This window comes from Rhynchophorus ferrugineus, unplaced genomic scaffold (genome assembly GCF_030347505.1).
Source record: "Rhynchophorus ferrugineus isolate W39M unplaced genomic scaffold, kcgeb_rfMv2 rfM1, whole genome shotgun sequence".
Lineage (NCBI taxonomy): Eukaryota > Metazoa > Arthropoda > Insecta > Coleoptera > Curculionidae > Rhynchophorus > Rhynchophorus ferrugineus.
The window spans coordinates 93,319,317-93,335,935 of NW_027472580.1; the positions used below are offsets into that span (position 1 = coordinate 93,319,317).

The following is a 16,619-nucleotide window of genomic DNA, read 5'->3' on the forward strand; positions in this document are numbered from 1 at the left end:
GCATTAGTTAATTTATTATATAGTCATATATTATAATAAATTAATTATGATACCAATATGCTACCAGGCCAAAAAACATGGATAGCAAATCATATAATATTCACTTTTTGGGGAGGGGGGAAGAAATTCCAAAACAACATTTCGTTACTCTCTGGAAAACTCCATATTTTATTTTACAACTAAAAGTTGGATACTCACTATTATAATTATCGATAGACGTAATAGTGAGTATAGTTAAAAAAAATATCGAAAAATATAAGGGAAAATTATCGATATTTTTTCAGTATCACTGTATTCCTTCTATGCTTTATAGTGCTTATTCTTATAATAGAAGGGTTGTTAATATTGCCAGTTTGCAGAGATATTTTCGTTGTGTAGTTATAGTTTCAGTTTTGCAAATAGGTTTTAAATATTTTAGTGTTTAGGCAATCATACCATTCATATAATCTGGCAACACTGTGAGATCTAATAATATTTTTAATTTTTATTATTTTGATGGCTGCTTCATTTATGTGACCAGCAGCTAGTATTTTAGTTCTTAATTTCGTTCTGTTTTAATAGGTTTCTGAATTTTAGACATTCGGAAAAAGTGAAACTCATTTGTGAATATGGAAAGTGAACAAACAAAAACCGATGGCAACAAACAAAATGATCCTTTTAAAAAACCAACTTTATTGATTGGAAAAATTCGACGAGTTCCGAAGAAATTACAGCCCATTTCTTTAAATAAAAATTTGGCTGATGTATCGAATAAATCTAGTTCTTCTGGTCAATGTGTAAATAATCAAGTTCAAGAAGTCACTAACCATGACTCGGAAAGTAATCCGAAACGTAAGTAAAACATTGGAAATCATCTAACCTAATTTTTTGGGTTTTTGTGATTTTTAACTAATTTGCATATTATTTATTTTATAGAAAATCTTTCCCCTGCTCAGTTAGCCACTGAAAATAATGTACCATTACCATATAAAGAGCCTACATGGTCTGGTTTACCTGAAACCAGCGGAAGGCCATATATTTTTGAGGTTCTGAAAAATGGTACAATTATTGAAACTATTGACCTTATGAAAAAACCTTATTGGGTTTTTGGAAGACTGAATAACTGTGATATTTGTATGCAACATCCTACTATCTCTAGGTTTGTTGGTGTTTTATTACAATATTTTTACAAACTACAAGTGATTTATTTAGGTATCATGCAGTACTTCAGTATAGAGATGTGCCAACAGAATCAGATCCACCAGGTTTTTACCTTTATGATTTAGGCAGTACCCATGGCACATTTTTGAATGGAAAGAATAAATTAAAACCAAAAATATATGTTCCGGTTCGTGTACGTAACATATTTACTAACTATTTTTAGGTATATTATCAATTTTGTAACTGCTGTAAGTGCCTCTATCAATAGAATGCAGAGCCTGAGAAACATTTTCAAATGCCTCTTTGTAATCCTGAGTTACCCTTTGTTGTTTCTCTTTATGTGCATTTATTTGCTTCTGTATTTGTTCAATTTTTTCCTTGATTTCATCCATATGTCGTGCCATATCTTCTTTGGTTTGAAGTGGGTTTTTTTCTGGGTCAAAAAAATCTCCAGGTGTTAATGCTTTTTGCATTTCAAATACTTTTGTCTGGTAGGAAAATTTTATATTGTCAATGCCCTTTTTCATTCTTTGGAGGCATTCTGAGCTTTGGTTTAACCTGATGGTAAAGAGTGATGTGATACAATTTTCCACCATATTTTTACTTACCTTTTATGAAGCTCTTTGAATTGTGATTGAATTTCTTTGTGCTTTACATCGGCAACTTTCTTAATAGCTTTAGTTTTTTCAAATATTTGTTTGATATTTTCCACAGCTTTGTTACCTACTTGGTCCCTCAATAATTCTTCGGTGCCTTGATCTAAATTAGACTGATACTCAGTGTTAGAATTTAATGATCCATCACCCTGGTTGGTTATTTGAATAATTGTATTGATATCTTCCTTTGATTGTTTTTTCTTGTCCATTTTTTTTTGTAGAAATGACACAAGTGTACAAAACCTGATTTGTTTAATCAATACTGTTGCAGGTGACATTGATTGACATCATTGGCGATATTTTAGTTTATTCAGACTTATATTGATGTACTGTTGCTTGTTAATGTTAGTTTTTACCTCTAGAATACTGGACTGGTTTTAAAAAATATAACTGGGGTTATTGCAAATTTTTCCCTATAAAAATATATAGTGTTTATTAGAACATTTCATAAAATCACTAGCGACCCGTCCCGGCTTCGCACGGGTGCAATGCTGATACTAAATTAAATACACTACAGAAAAAATATGAACGTTGTATATAAAAACATAGCGGCCCGCTCCGACTTTGCACGGGCATAAAATATATATGCCTATGTCACTCAATGAAAACATGATTAAAATCGATCCAGTATTTTTGGTTCATTCATTACTGCCCTTGGCCTGCACGCATTAAATTTGGAGTAAAACAATTCCTCTTCCCCTATACTTACTATGAAGATTTCCTGCTATCTTTGGAATATCTAAATTCATACAATTTTTATTACATTACACATTTTTAAACGCAAATTTTAAATTTGTAATATCTCCGAAAATATTTGTTTAATTTACATGCTGTAAGGAACCATATTGATCTATATTAATTGCACACTGTATTTAAGGTACTTAATTCGATAAGGATTAATGCCGTATTGCTTAAAATAGCTTCGTAAATAAGCCATTTTCTCACGTAAAAAGTAAACAATAAAAATGGTTAATGTGGGTTATCCCTAAAAGATAAACATATACCATCGCGGACTTTTTTGTAGACTTTTTTATGGTGTACAATACTGTAATACATTAATTTGATCTAACTCGTAGGGTTAGGCAGCGTTTTTGCTAATTGCTAAATAAGCCTAAAAAAATAGGTTAATTTACGACATCACGTTAGAAACCTCTAAAATTAGCAATGTTGCCTTAGTGTATTATGCATGTATTATACATATAAACCTTCCTCTTGAATCACTCTATCTATTGAAAAAAACCGCATCAAAATCCGTTGCGTCGTTTTAAAGATTTAAGCGCACATAGGGATATAGGGACAGAAAAGGCGACTTTGTTTTATACTATGTAGTGATAAAATAAAAACCTACTATAAGTCTGTCTTTTTCTGATTTTCCAGTTTAACATAGTATTCATCCTTTGAAACAAAACAGGGAGTTTTTTTATTCAAGAATTTCTTGGATAGCTCTTTTATTTTTGTATATCCTGATTCCTGGCTTTGTTAATTTGTAAAGATCTCTAAGTGATCAACAAAGCAGATGATCTGAACCAGTGTTGTCTGTAGTGACTTTGCGATTTGTATCAAATTTATGATCATTCATATTCTAGCTGTAATCATGTAACCTTTAAAATATTAAACATTAAGATTTCTTCTCAGGTTGGTCACATGATACGTTTAGGTTGTAGTCAGCGTTCCTATATCCTCACTGGACCGGAAGACGATGAGGATGAAGAGTCCGAATTGTCGGTAACGGAGTTAAAACAGTTACGCATCCAGAAAATAGCAGAAAGGCAAGAGAAGCTCAGGAAGCAGGAGCTCGAGCGAGAAGAGAGACTCAGAAAAGAAGAGGAAAGAGGCGTTGATTGGGGGTTGGGTGATGATGCGGATGAAAATGACGATTTGTCGGAGAATCCCTACGCCCAGACCACCAATGAGGAATTGTATTTGGACGATCCCAAGAAGACTTTAAGGGGATTTTTTGAGAGAGAGGGTTTGGATTTGGAATATGATTGTACCGAACAAGGTAATGTTTATTGATATAAATTTGCCCACGATGGTTGATGTCAATTTTACCATCAGGAATGGGACAGTTTCTTTGTAAAATAGTATTGCCACTGGACGATGATTTGGGTAAGCCTATGGTAGCGGAGGTTTTACACAGAGGCAAAAAGAAGGAAGCTGTCGAGCAGTGCGCATTGGAGGCCTGCAGAATTCTTGATAGGTTTGGAGTATTAAGACAAGCTACACATGGTAGGGATGCAAGATATAATAATATATTACTGATTATATCATGGTTTTTATTATTTTCAGAGTCTAGGAAACGCAAAGTGAAGAACTGGGAAGAAAACGACTACTACGATAGCGATGAGGATACCTTTTTGGATAGGACGGGGACTATTGAGAAAAAACGCGAGAAACGAATGAAAGCCAAGGAACCAGAAAAGGCTGAAACCTACGAGTCACTGGTAAGATGCTCTACCATCATCCCAATTAAATACGCTCCGAATTTTTGGTTTTTTTCAGCTTGAGAAAGAAAAAGCAATAATATCTTCTATAACAGAAATTGAGAAACGTTTGGATAAAGCCCAGGCTCAGTTACAAAAGGAAAAAGAACATATAGAGGACGATGACGATTCTTTAGATTCTTATATGAAGAGTTTACAGGAGGAGAAACTTGACAAACACATGGTGTCTAAGCTAAAGATGGAACTAGTAAAACTGAAAAAAGATCATGAACAAATCAAGAGGTACCTTAAGATAACCAGTTAAAGAGTAATTAACGAATATTTTTCTTCTTAAGATTAATCAATATCGCGAAACCTGCCAGTTTACCATCGCTGACGTCCCAAGCAGCTCCACAACCCAGTACAAGCAAGGTCTATAAATTTCCATATATAGGAAAAAGAAAAGGTTACGCTATGAAATTCCCTCAAAAACCAGTTACTCAGATTCAACCTATTGTTGAGAAACCAGCTGAAGATGTATCAGAAAAAGATGAAGAAGTTGTGGAAACTACAGATACTTCAAATGATGCAAATAAATTACAATCAACCGGAGATCAGAATAACGAACATCTTAAAGACAGTGCTGCTGAGAGTATGGTAAGTTTTAAAATATATTTTTGTTTAATTTTTCATTTTATCATTTGTCTTATTAACAGGAACAATCAGTTAGTTCTGATAGTGAAGATTCTCAATCTGGGAATGAATCAAACGGAGAGGACGATTCTTCCAAGAATAAGAGTGATATATTGGAACTAGCCTCAGTGCGCTCATTTCACGAGAGTCTTGCCTTTGAAAAATTCGAGATGCTTTTGAAGAGCGGTCTTCCTCCAACAGCAGGTCAGTTTTTCGATCGTAAAACTTATGGCAATATATTAACTCTTTTATTTATTTCAGACAAGTACAAGGAACCCCTGGAAAAGGTGCTTAACAATCTAAAACGGTTGGCTTCGAATGAAGACCGTTTGCAGACCGATTGGAGGATCTTGTCGGCCAAGAAACGGAAGGTGTTGAAATTGATGTCAGACCTGAGAAAATCGATGAACAATCAGAGTCTGAAGAACAAAGTGTCTTTGGAACTGAAGAGGATCATGGAGGAACTGGACGCCATGACCGTGGAGAAATTTAAGGTAGGCGATGTAAGTTACTTGCTGAAACTATAGTCATTCCAATAAAACAGCCAACGTACGTCATTAAAATTTATTATGCAACGTTGCCGCGTCTAATTTAAGTTTTCGTTTATTTTGATTCTGCCAACAAAATACTAATGTAAATAAGATAATGAAACAAAAATAACGTTATAAAATTAATTTATTTTAGTATTATAGTACATCTAATGAATATTTATTGAAGGACTTAAACGACAGTTAATTAAACAGCCAAAATAGTTTATAGGTTAAAGTTATTTTATTATATTTCGATTGACATATGACAACATGTTGGTGTCGACCACTACCAACACAAATCGAATTTTATACACCGATTTGGTTACAGTTCAAACGCATCAGACTACAGGATGAAGTCTTCTTCTTTTTAGCTAGTATAATGCTAATTAGTAAAATAAAATATTTTTAGCAAAAAAAATTAAGACTTCAAAAAATAAATAAGGATCTCACTAAAAAGTAAAAAGTAATCAAACTTAGATTTTTAACACGTAAAAAATGTTGTAAAATAAAATGTGTACATAATAATCGTTGTAATAACTAAATAAAAATAAACAAAAACCTTATTTAAACTATAGACTACACGTATTTTATATTCTACTATATACACACAATTTAGCTTAATACCTATCTATTACCTCTATTTACAGTATAATGTTAATAACTATGAACTGATCATTTTAAAGTCGGTAGGAGCAACAAATTTGATTTGTTTGCAATTTAATTTTGTGTATATGATACAAATTATATTATTATTTTTGTATTGTTTGGGCTCGGCACCGACTTCATAGTATTACTGTGGGTAGGTCAAGTAAAGGTGCAGCCCATATGAGGAAAATGGAAATAAAGAAAAAATGATTGAACCTAAGAAATGCTTTAGTCCTCGGCGTCCGCTACATAGCCTAGGTTTGGCAAATGTTCTAACCAAACTAGAACAACAACAAAAAGTCGTTGCCCCCGCCGGGAATCGAACTCGCAACCTCCGCGTGTGAGCTGAATGCTCTAACCACTCCATCACAGAGGCAGTTGTCTGCAATATTTCTACGGCTTCTTATATGATATGGTTAGTGCATCAATAGTAAATTGAACTTCTTTTGCACTGAACGACTTTGGTAAACAAACCCTTACTAAAAACTCCTCAGGAAACCCTGAAGGTTATAGCGGTTCTGTCCCAGCTTTTATCATCATCTACCTCGAAGTATACAGTTAGTTGTCTGTATCTTCTTTAACTTTTAACCGTTGAGGAGTTGTGTCTTCCGTCACATCAGTTCAGCAATAACATACATAAATATCTGATCATTATAGATAAAAAAATATGTGAAATCATTGTACGTGTCTTTGAAATTTGAGGGTTTCCCCCGATTTTCCCGGATTCCGGAATTTTCCCATCATCAGATCGTGACTTGGTTCCAAAGGGACCACCTCGGAAGTGCAGCCTTTCGAATGAAAGAAGAATTTTGAAAATCGATCTACAATTGACGGAGAAATCTATGAACATACATAAAAAAATATACAGTCGAACATATGTTAGAACCTCCTCATTTTTTGAAGTCTGTTAATAAGATATAAAAATGCGTTCAGAAGGGATTTTATTTTTTTATAAACTGAATTTGGCAATACATTCGATGGTGTTGATGACGTGCATTGACTTTTATCGGAAAGACTATATATGGAATGTGTATTCTGTAAAATGGCAAATGATTGATTGTTCAATAATTCTTGTGTTCAATGATGGTTTAAGTATTGTTGTTTTATTTTCTGTAAGGAAATTTAAATATAATTCAAGACAGAATGAGTATCATCGTTATTAGTAAATTTTTAGGATTATGGCTAGGATAAAATGGAAGAATAATACTAATTAATTTTCAGCAAACCATAATAATATGTTTTCAATGTGCTCTTGTGTTTCGACTATACAAACTTCTTTTGTCTCCAAAAGACAAGGTGTAAATGAAATTTAATTGTACCTCCAAATTGGAAAAAAAATACCAATGAAAATCGGTAAAATTATATCGAACAACAAAACTTATTGACTAACTAGGATGTTAAGTCCTTTCACACCAACACGGTATATTTGAACTACTTTTCTTAGGTAGTGAAAAAGGTTCACAAAATGGGCGACGTCCTTAAAAACATCTCCGTCGAGATTGGAAAGGAGATTACCGAACTCAGCAAGACATCACAACAGCCCGCCAGCTTGTACGACAATCCCACGCCAGGAACTAGCAGTAGTAGCGGTATGGAACCGATGGAGAGCGAAGGCGAGAGTTCACGTAGTCGCGACAAACTGAAGCGGAAAGAAGAGAAGAGGAAACGGGAAGAGGAGTTCAAAAAGCAGCGGGGCTACGAGGAGGACGCGAAAAAGGACGATTATTGCATGTGGGTGCCTCCAACCGATCAGTCTGGTGATGGAAGAACGGCCTTGAACGATAAATTGGGATACTGAGAACTACATATTAAAGACTACACGTTAAGTTTAAAAATGCAGATTCTAAACGATAAAATCAATGAACGGTGTTTCACTATTTATGCAAAATATAAAGTATGAGAATGAATTATTTCATTTTATTTTATTATGGTGACATCATGATCATTAGTAGATATATTTATAAAACAGTTTAGTTATATATAATAGGACTATATGGATCCATGAACTATCATTTTGAAATAAACCATTTATTATTAATAGTTTTTTAATAAATACTCCTATTCATCCTTATATTTATAACTTTTTTTGGACGATTAGGCATATTTAGGCTAATAAAGGTTATAGAGAGTATAAGCTTGGAACATTTAATTTTTATTATAAACATACTTATCAGTAGTCTACTGGCTTGTGTAATTAATGTTCCACTGCTAAAGGCTTGAATCATATGAGAAATACTCATAATATGAAAAACAACAGGTATTAAAGGAAAAAGAGGGATGGAAATAGAAGGAAAGAAAAAAGAAAAAATAGAATCAAAGTTACTGCAATTTAAATAAGAACAAAACTTTTAATTAGAAGTATATTAAAATAGACACATTCATTCATGACTTAAATAACTAAGAATAAAGAAATTATTTCATAGTTTTTTAAAATAATTATTTGCTTTTGTGCCAGGCAGTTTCATAAAATTCTGATGACTTTAGGAATCGATGGTTTAGATAACTTTTATTTCAGTTTAAGAGAAGATTTTGAGAAATAGAGTACGGTATAGAGTTATAATAAAGTTGATGACCCTGTCATATAAAATGATTTTATATTTTTGTAGACAATATTATTTCCGTGCTTAAAATGCCAATGAAGTATTATGTTTGGATTTAGATGATTCTAATCGGGATGTATGAGAAGTTTATGGAAAGTGCTTAGAAAACCAATGAAAAATTATGCTATACCTTTAACTCTATTTTTGGGGTGCCACAAAATATTATTTCGTGTGACTTTTGTATATGACTTTTTTTCTCATGTTCATATCTGATCATTTCGATTCAGCCGGAAATGTAATTTTTTATATTCAACGCTGAATCAACGTTACTCCTTAAGTTATTTGTATATTTAATTTTTTGATCTAGTTATTTCTTATAGCAAGGATTGTCTTGCTAGGAAAGATTGCTAGGGTGGACGTTTTTAATTTTAGAAAGTTATAGCTATAGCCTCTGAATAGATAAATAATAGGCCACCATTGTAAAATAATCTTTTTTTTTCAGGCTTAATTATCAAAATTAATACTAAAAATGTAGAACTGCAGGTGTTCAGCGTATTGTTCTGGTGAAATTTGTATTATAATTTTACAATATTCAGGCAATAATAATTCAAAAAAATGTTGGGCAAGAATTAAAATGTGAGCCCATTAAAATTATAATAAATGAATTATAATAAAGTTGCAAGCTGGTTATGTTTCTGGATCCAGATCGGTTTTTGTCATTATTTGTTAGGTGTTAACAGGTCAATTGAAAAGTCCCCGTTCTACCATAATAAAACACATTTTTTGGCACACAAATTAGTTTTTTTATTCAACATAATTCCCTTAAAGGGTGATACACTGATTGACTCTCCAACTTGTCTTGGTGAAGCAGCACTTTCTTTTTCTTCAAATGCGGCTTTTTTCGGCGATTTCGTCCTTCAAACGGTCCAATAACGTTATGTAATAGTCGTTGCTGATCGTCCTTCCTTTTTAAAGGTAGTTAATGAAAGTTATTCTATGCGCATCCCAAAATACAGACGCCATAACCTTTTGGAGCGGGTTCATTATGTGCAGTCCACTTGGATGACTGTCGATTGGGACTTCAGAGATTTCTCATATCCAAATATTCGTGAATGATATGATGTACACGTTCAGTTGATATATTTAGACTATCTGCTATTTCAAATTCCTTTTTATCCATTTTTTTCACAATAACAAAAGTTGCTTCACTCAAAATGCTATAATTCACAATCTAATGATCCGATAGCTGTCAAATTTATACACGCATATTTAGGGCTAACTAAAAATCATATGGATTTAATTCTAGTAGCGCCATCTATGTGTGAGGCCGGAGACTTTTCAATTGACCTGTTATTTGTTTAATTTATTACTTCTTGGGTATCGATATTTCAATCACTATTAAATTTGATGTTAAGACATTTTCAAGATTTCTTTTTATTATTTGTTATAGCAATCGAGAGAAATTAAAACTATTAAGTTACTTGTTTTTATCCTAATTTGCTGCGGTTTTAAAATTGCAAAGTACTTATTCTACGATCGAATCTCTCGAGACATGTTGGACTTAACATCTATGTGTGCAGTGGGTTTTACTGAATTTCACTGAACTGAATCAAATTGCTTTACTCTCTTTAATCTTCGACTAAGTAATCATTATCTGGGGGCTGGAGACCCTCGACATTGATGTGCTGATGAAGCCTTTGTTCGTGTTTTTGAGCACAATCTTTAATAAAGTTGACGACAGTTTTTACCTTTAGGTGCTTATGCAAGTTATTATTACGAATGTACCATGAAGCATCAACAATACGTGGCAGTACCTTATTTTGGAATATTTGTATGGTATTTGTTTTGTTTTGGCTGGTACAACTACAGAGTTGAAGTCCACACTGGTTTCATTATAGCGATAGTGCTTGAGTTCTTCAAATTTTTTTTTTAATATGTGGCTCCCACCTGAGTTTAACATCAAGGTCATGCCAATATATTTTATTGTATTTCTATACGGGACTACTTGTTGATTACATACATACATATACTGGCAAGTTATTGATTATTTTATTACTGAAATCAATATGTACGGATTTATTTTGATTCATTTTATTGTTATTTTCAAGATGAGCAGCAAAAGTGTCTGTTTTCTTTGTACTTGTTGTTTCAACGTCTGGTAACATATTCTTTTTTATTGGCGGAGTTTGATCTGTAACTGGTTTTGTTGTAAGAGAGATAAGAGGAAGTACAGGGAATATAATGAAGCTGTTGATTGTAAAATTAGGCAATTGGGGAAAAATTAGGCAATATCGGAAAGTCATTACCGGTTTTTCTAACAGATGTTGCTAGACTTAAGTATGCAATGTTATGAGCATGTTATGTTATGAAGCAAAATGCCAAGTTTCGTGCTTGAAAACGCACATTTGTGGCACGCATTACTTTTCTAATATAATCAAAAGAAAAAAGCCGCTGAAAATCATGGCTATCACCTGGCGAAGCCACCTTTGTGGGAAAAGTGATCGTTACCGACAACAAATGATCAATTTGAACCATGTATTCATGTAAGAAATGCCCAGAATGGGCCCGAAGACACGGTAAAGTGATAAAGTCACCGGTCAATGAAGTGTTGAAAGTACTTGGATTTGGCATATTATCGCACTCGCCGTACTCTCTAGACCTTGTCCCGCCTATCGATTTCTTGCATCAGCACTTCGCTAATGTCGAATAAGTTAGAAAACGAGCCAATGAATAGTTTTGCTCAAAAGACAAACAGTTTTTTTTTCACACCCATAAATTGCCTGAGAGGTGGACAAGATGTATGTAATCAAATGGCCAATACTTTGATAAATAATTCCCGTACACCTGGAAGTTACATATTTGGAACATAATTACGGTTGGTTCATAATCATTCTATGGTTCACAAAGCGCGGTTCATTTCGATAAAGTAAATTGTTTGCGGTCAACGGATGTTCGCGAAAAAATAGTTTCCTCTGGTCAACACTTTATGAATAAACAAATACCATTATTCAGTGACTAATGGTCGGTTATCTTTGGCTTCTAGCGCGATTCATCAAAGAACCCGGGGAGTAGTCATTCGTGCAAATGAAGATACGATAAGCATCTGGCGTTTAAATACCTGGTCGAATAAAAATTCCGACGTGACGTCGCCAGGTGGATTTTTAAATGCGCAGAGATTTGGCTAATGTTTATTCTTTTCCCATTCTTCGATATATAACAGGCCTCTTGTTTACCTTTAAATAACAATGTACAATGTCAATGTTCTCGGAAAGGAATTACACGATTATCGTACTGAAATATCACTATTCAAAAAGAGATAGCCACGTGGAGTTAAAATATTTTATTACATAACAATAACAGCATTATCACTAACATAAAAATTATATGTACATGATTAAATTAAATTTCGTCTGAACGAGCATGATATCTCGCCGAACTTTAGCTATGTCATGCTTTTGTAAGCGATGACCGCGACATTTTCGTCTTTTGAACTATATGTATAGTTAATTCCTCGATAACAAATAATATCCGTGCCGTCTCTACGCCCTGTCCGTGAAGTTCATAGATACATTTCCTTTCGGCGATAGGAGGAACTCGAACTCGACTTCCATGACTTTATCCGCTCGGATTTTGAACTTCTCCACCGTTTTATCGAGTATTACCGGCAGTACTTGTTCGATGTATCGTTTTCCCGGACATATTCTTCTGCCGTATCCGAAAGGTGTGACCAGGTAGGCCGCGTTGGCGGCAGTCTCGTATTTCTCTTCGTTCAGCCACCTGCAATTGGAAAATGTTTGGTAATTAATGGGTCGACAAAACAATAATGTTATTATAATTAGGGCTTTTTTGGTGATTCGACTTTAATATCGTAATAAGATCCACGCAAAATAAATTCACTGAACACTGACGTCGTTCCCTCTGATTGATGTTCAACTTATCATAGAGAATTTCTGTATTTTCAAGTTATATTTTATCATATAAAAATGACAGGTATACACGGTTTTGCATCTAAGCACGAAAAAGCATTGAATATAACGTGAACTGGGGGCTCAAAAAATTAGCAGCCCGTTTTTAAAAAGTTTTGTTCTAGTTTTCGAAATGTTCAATAAATTCGTTATATTACTATTTTTGACCATTAAATGTAATTTATTAAATGAAAAAGTATAAATCAGAGATGCACAGAAGTTGAACAAAGTCTTTTATACTGCTTGGGAAAAATTCATTAAGATATGAATGCAGAAAATGTTTATTGAGAGATATTCAAGCTCTAATTTTGAGGTATCCCGGTGTAAATTTGGTGCGACAATGTCGCATTATAAAATTTAATGACGTGCATTGGCTGTTTTATTGGAAGGATTATATATAGTTGTGAACATTTTATGAAATTAATAAAAATAGCAAAACATTAGTTGAAGAATATAATAAAAATCTCATATAATAGCAGAGAATGTAGAAAGTAACTAGTTATGCTAATACACGTCATCAAAATGTATAATGCAGCGTTGCCGCACCAAATTTAAGTTTTCGTTTTTTTTTTGACTGTGATAACATAAATACTAATGTAAGTAAAATAATGAAACAAAAGTAACCTTATAAAATATAATTTATATTAACATTATAATACATAAAATGCATATTTATTGAAGGATCTAAACTACAGTTAAGTAAACAGCTACAATAGTTTGTGTGGTTGAGTTTTATAGGCCGATTTGGATACATGTTCGGACGTATCAGACTTCATTATGTCTCTTTTTAACTTATGTTTAGAGTTTAAAAGGGATTTTATGTTTTTATAAACTGAATTTGACAATACGTTCGACGGTGTTGATGACGTGCATTTGCTGTTTTATTGGAAATACTATATAATAAATTAATGACTCCGTGAGACTATAACCATGTTGAAAATATATGGATTCTGATTCTATGATGATAATGGCTTACCTTTCTGGACGGAATTTTTTGGCTTGTTTGAAATAAGCGTCGTTCAAGCACGCCAGAGATGTCTGGCAGAGGACGACACTGCCTGCGTTGACGTTGTATCCGGACAGTTCCAGATCGGTTTCGATGATACGAGCCAGTGCGTGGGCCGTGGGTGTGATGCGGAAGGTCTCCATGGAGCATGCCTGAAAGCCAGAAAGACGTGCTTTCAGAAAATGACCTTGGTCGGAACAACTGTAACTTAACCAACTGTTGTATTGTAAATAGTGTAGTATTTTAGTGCAAGAGAAAATTATTATATATAGGGTCTACATTAATATTAAATGATTTCCAACAGATCGTGTTACAGTGTATTAAATCGCATCGGGTATATTTGAAACCAACTGTCAAATATATGTAGGATAAAACTTCGGCCATTGAAACCAATGGATAATAGTTTAGTTACAAAGTATTAGAATTTTGATATAAATACGAGGGTCACTATTTATATTTCGCGAATAGGAAAAAAAACATATAGTTAACGATCATCGATACACTTTTGAATATGCTTAAACCAATTTTTAAAGCATTTATTGAATTCCGAATGAGGTATCTTCAAAACATAATTTTTGAACGTTTCAATGGCTTCTTCGGGCGATGAAAATCGTTGACTACGCAGTTTATTCTTCACGGATGGGAACAAAAAGAAGTCATTGCCAAATCAGGGCTGTACGGCGGATGACCCATCAATTCGATGTTTTGAGTGCTCAAATAGCCTCTTGTTTGAGCCGATGTGTGAGAGCTCGCATTGTTATGATGAAGAACAATCTGGCGTCTCTTGTTTGTTTTACTTATTTTACCGAAGACTTGTGGCAAATAAATGGTTGTGTACCAATCAATATTGCAACAGTACCAGTTGGCACTGTTGCAATATGACTAGTTTTCCCGAAGAAACAGGCCACCATTTTCTTTAAAGTACTTCGTGCGCGAACAACTTTTATTGGATTTGGTTCATCTTGGAACACCCATACAGTCGACTGCTGCTTATTTTCGGGCCCATACGAATATATCCATGATTCGTCATTTGTCACTATTTTATAAACATCTTTCGAAGCACCGCGAATGAATTTCTTAAGCATTTCTTTGCACCAATCGACATGAACCTTTTTTTGAGCGATTGTAAAATTGTGTGGGATCCAACGCGAACATAACTTTCGCACAGCTAAGAGGTCACGAAAAATCGTATATATGCTGGTGGAAGTAATGCTTAGGGATGCCTCAGTCTCACACTAGGTGACATGCCGATCTTGCTTAATCATTTCACACACAGCATCGATGTTTGCTGGCACAACAGACGATTTTGGACGATCTTCACGAAACTCGTCGGACAGCGAACAACGACCACGATTGAATTCACTAAACCAGCGATACACGGTGGTTTTTGATGGAGTTTCATCACCAAAAGTCAAATTAAGTTTATTAATATACTCTTGTTGCGATAATACACGTCGAAAATCGTAAAAAATGATTGCACGAAAATGTTTACGATTCAGTTCCATTTTTTTGCGTGCGACAAAATGTTCTGAGTACGTATATCGTCAAAAATGTCAAACTTTATGATGGAACCGTCAGTTGGACTCACATGATAACAGTGTTGCCAATTCTCGAAATATAAATAGTGACCCTCGTATCAATTTAACAGAACTGGAAGATAAAGCAAATTGACTGAACATACACAATTGAAGCGTGAATCATATTTTTAAATGGAACAATAGAAAAAGAGATCTATATCAGAAAATGAGAGTGTTTAATTACTGAAACAAGATGCCAATAATTAAATTAAGCATTGTTTGGTTAAGCTGTATGTAAGAAATTCACTAAAATGTTAAAACACAAGATTCAATACAGTGACAAGCGGCAACAAGTTACGATTTTAGAGATTACATTATGAGTATTGCTTGTAGTACAAAAAGTCGGAATTATTAAAATTTAATTCAAATACAGAAAAGTAGTAGTAAATATTATTAGTATTTTTCAAATATTTTCTTAAAATATTAGACACTTTTACGTTTACTTAAATAAACAACAATCGACCAAGTGCACGGAGTAACAACGATCGTTGGAAAGACAGTTGAAGAAATGAAATACTCTATGTATGGCATATGGGATTAATCTACAAAGTGAGCATATTGCTACTGCGGAAGTACAAGTATCAGTCAACAATATCTACAAAAGGATTAGAGTTTGGAAAATACAGCTTAATAGCTCTAAATATGTCCATGTTAATTTTGCGTTGCAGAGAAATGACCAAAAAAATTAATTACATCACTTGACTGATGTTCGATTCCTCAGGCAGAATGAGCTAAATACCACGAAAAAGCAGAGCAGGTTAGACTCAAAGTCAAACAACTGTACTGGTTAGTCGGAAGATTGTTTTGTTGGAAGTTGTCTTCACAAAAAATCAAATAGATTAGTTTATCAGTTAACAATAAAGGTAATTTGAACCTATGGGGTGCAAAAATGGAGTTGCACTAATACATCAAACCAACTAGTAATCCAACTGGGTGCGTGCGCAAACAAAGTTCTACGATTAATTACCAATTTTTAGCGCTACGTAAGCAGCACGATGATCTCGAAATCAAATGGATATACGAAGTGATCCAAGATTTCACCTCAAGACATGAAATAAGGTTCCTAAATCACAGCAATGTGAAAGCAATACAGCTACTGGACAACACACAGGAAATCAGAAGATTGAAGAGAACCAAACTACACGAACTTCTTTAGGGTATAAGTGTATTCTTAACATTAGTTTAAATGGTTTCATTTGACTTATTAATCCCGTACTCGCCTTGCTTGTATATTAATGGAAGTACAGCAGAACAGTAGTAACAAATTAATCTGTAAATTAAGATTGTACTAAGCTTTCCTAATGTAAGATGTAATGAATAAAAAATTACCTAAATAAAATGTTTTGCTTTTTTTGTTGCCCTTTGGTGCAAAAATGAAGTTAAACTTTTTCACGCCTTTATATTTTGTTGATTCATATTCGATCGATATATCAACAACAATATA

The 16,619-nt window shown here is 33.7% G+C and overlaps 3 protein-coding genes across 9 annotated transcripts in view; 1 reads left to right on the top strand and 2 right to left on the bottom strand.

Annotated features, from left to right (window-relative positions):
* Window positions 1–178: 178 nt before the first annotated feature.
* Window positions 179–16,306, top strand: LOC143192198 (kanadaptin). 5 transcript variants are annotated; one of them, XM_076397579.1, is made up of 12 exons: window positions 179–224; window positions 577–831; window positions 916–1,138; window positions 1,192–1,333; window positions 3,432–3,798; window positions 3,855–4,025; window positions 4,086–4,240; window positions 4,299–4,522; window positions 4,576–4,876; window positions 4,936–5,116; window positions 5,174–5,415; window positions 7,532–8,125. In XM_076397579.1, the coding sequence occupies exons 2-12, from the start codon at window positions 609–611 to the stop codon at window positions 7,883–7,885; spliced, it is 2,583 nt and encodes an 860-aa protein (XP_076253694.1). In that variant the 5' UTR covers window positions 179–224; window positions 577–608; the 3' UTR covers window positions 7,886–8,125. The 5 variants fall into 5 exon arrangements, with proteins under 5 accessions (XP_076253694.1, XP_076253697.1, XP_076253692.1 ...); XM_076397578.1 differs by lacking the exon at window positions 179–224 and adding an exon at window positions 310–458; XM_076397580.1 differs by lacking the exon at window positions 179–224 and adding an exon at window positions 310–458 and having other exon boundaries at window positions 5,174–5,406.
* LOC143192441 (uncharacterized) lies at window positions 1,304–2,007 on the bottom strand. Its single transcript, XM_076397802.1, has 2 exons — window positions 1,749–2,007; window positions 1,304–1,698 (listed from the first exon to the last, which is right to left on the bottom strand). The coding sequence occupies exons 1-2, from the start codon at window positions 2,003–2,005 to the stop codon at window positions 1,350–1,352; spliced, it is 606 nt and encodes a 201-aa protein (XP_076253917.1). The 5' UTR covers window positions 2,006–2,007; the 3' UTR covers window positions 1,304–1,349.
* shd (cytochrome P450 family 24 subfamily A member shade) overlaps window positions 11,953–16,619 on the bottom strand; it is a 28,206-nt gene continuing 23,539 nt past the window's right edge. For all 3 annotated transcript variants that reach the window (XM_076397649.1, XM_076397640.1, XM_076397655.1), the window contains exons 6-7: window positions 13,569–13,750; window positions 11,953–12,404 (exon numbers count right to left, since the gene is read on the bottom strand). In XM_076397649.1, coding sequence (XP_076253764.1) covers window positions 12,167–12,404; window positions 13,569–13,750 — 420 coding nt within the window. In that variant the 3' untranslated portion in view covers window positions 11,953–12,166. The remainder of the gene's footprint in view (window positions 12,405–13,568; window positions 13,751–16,619) is intronic.

Bases quoted from the DNA above. Each gene is read 5' to 3' on its own strand.
- LOC143192198 (XM_076397579.1), top strand. From the start codon at position 609: ATGGAAAGTGAACAAACAAAAACCGATGGCAACAAACAAAATGATCCT. The intron at 1,334-3,431 runs GTACGTAACATA...ATTTCTTCTCAG, and splicing joins AAATATATGTTCCGGTTCGT to GTTGGTCACATGATACGTTT. The intron at 5,117-5,173 runs GTCAGTTTTTCG...TATTTATTTCAG, and splicing joins CGGTCTTCCTCCAACAGCAG to ACAAGTACAAGGAACCCCTG.
- LOC143192441 (XM_076397802.1), bottom strand. From the start codon at position 2,005: ATGGACAAGAAAAAACAATCAAAGGAAGATATCAATACAATTATTCAA. The intron at 1,699-1,748 runs GTAAGTAAAAAT...CTTTACCATCAG, and splicing joins TTCAAAGAGCTTCATAAAAG to GTTAAACCAAAGCTCAGAAT.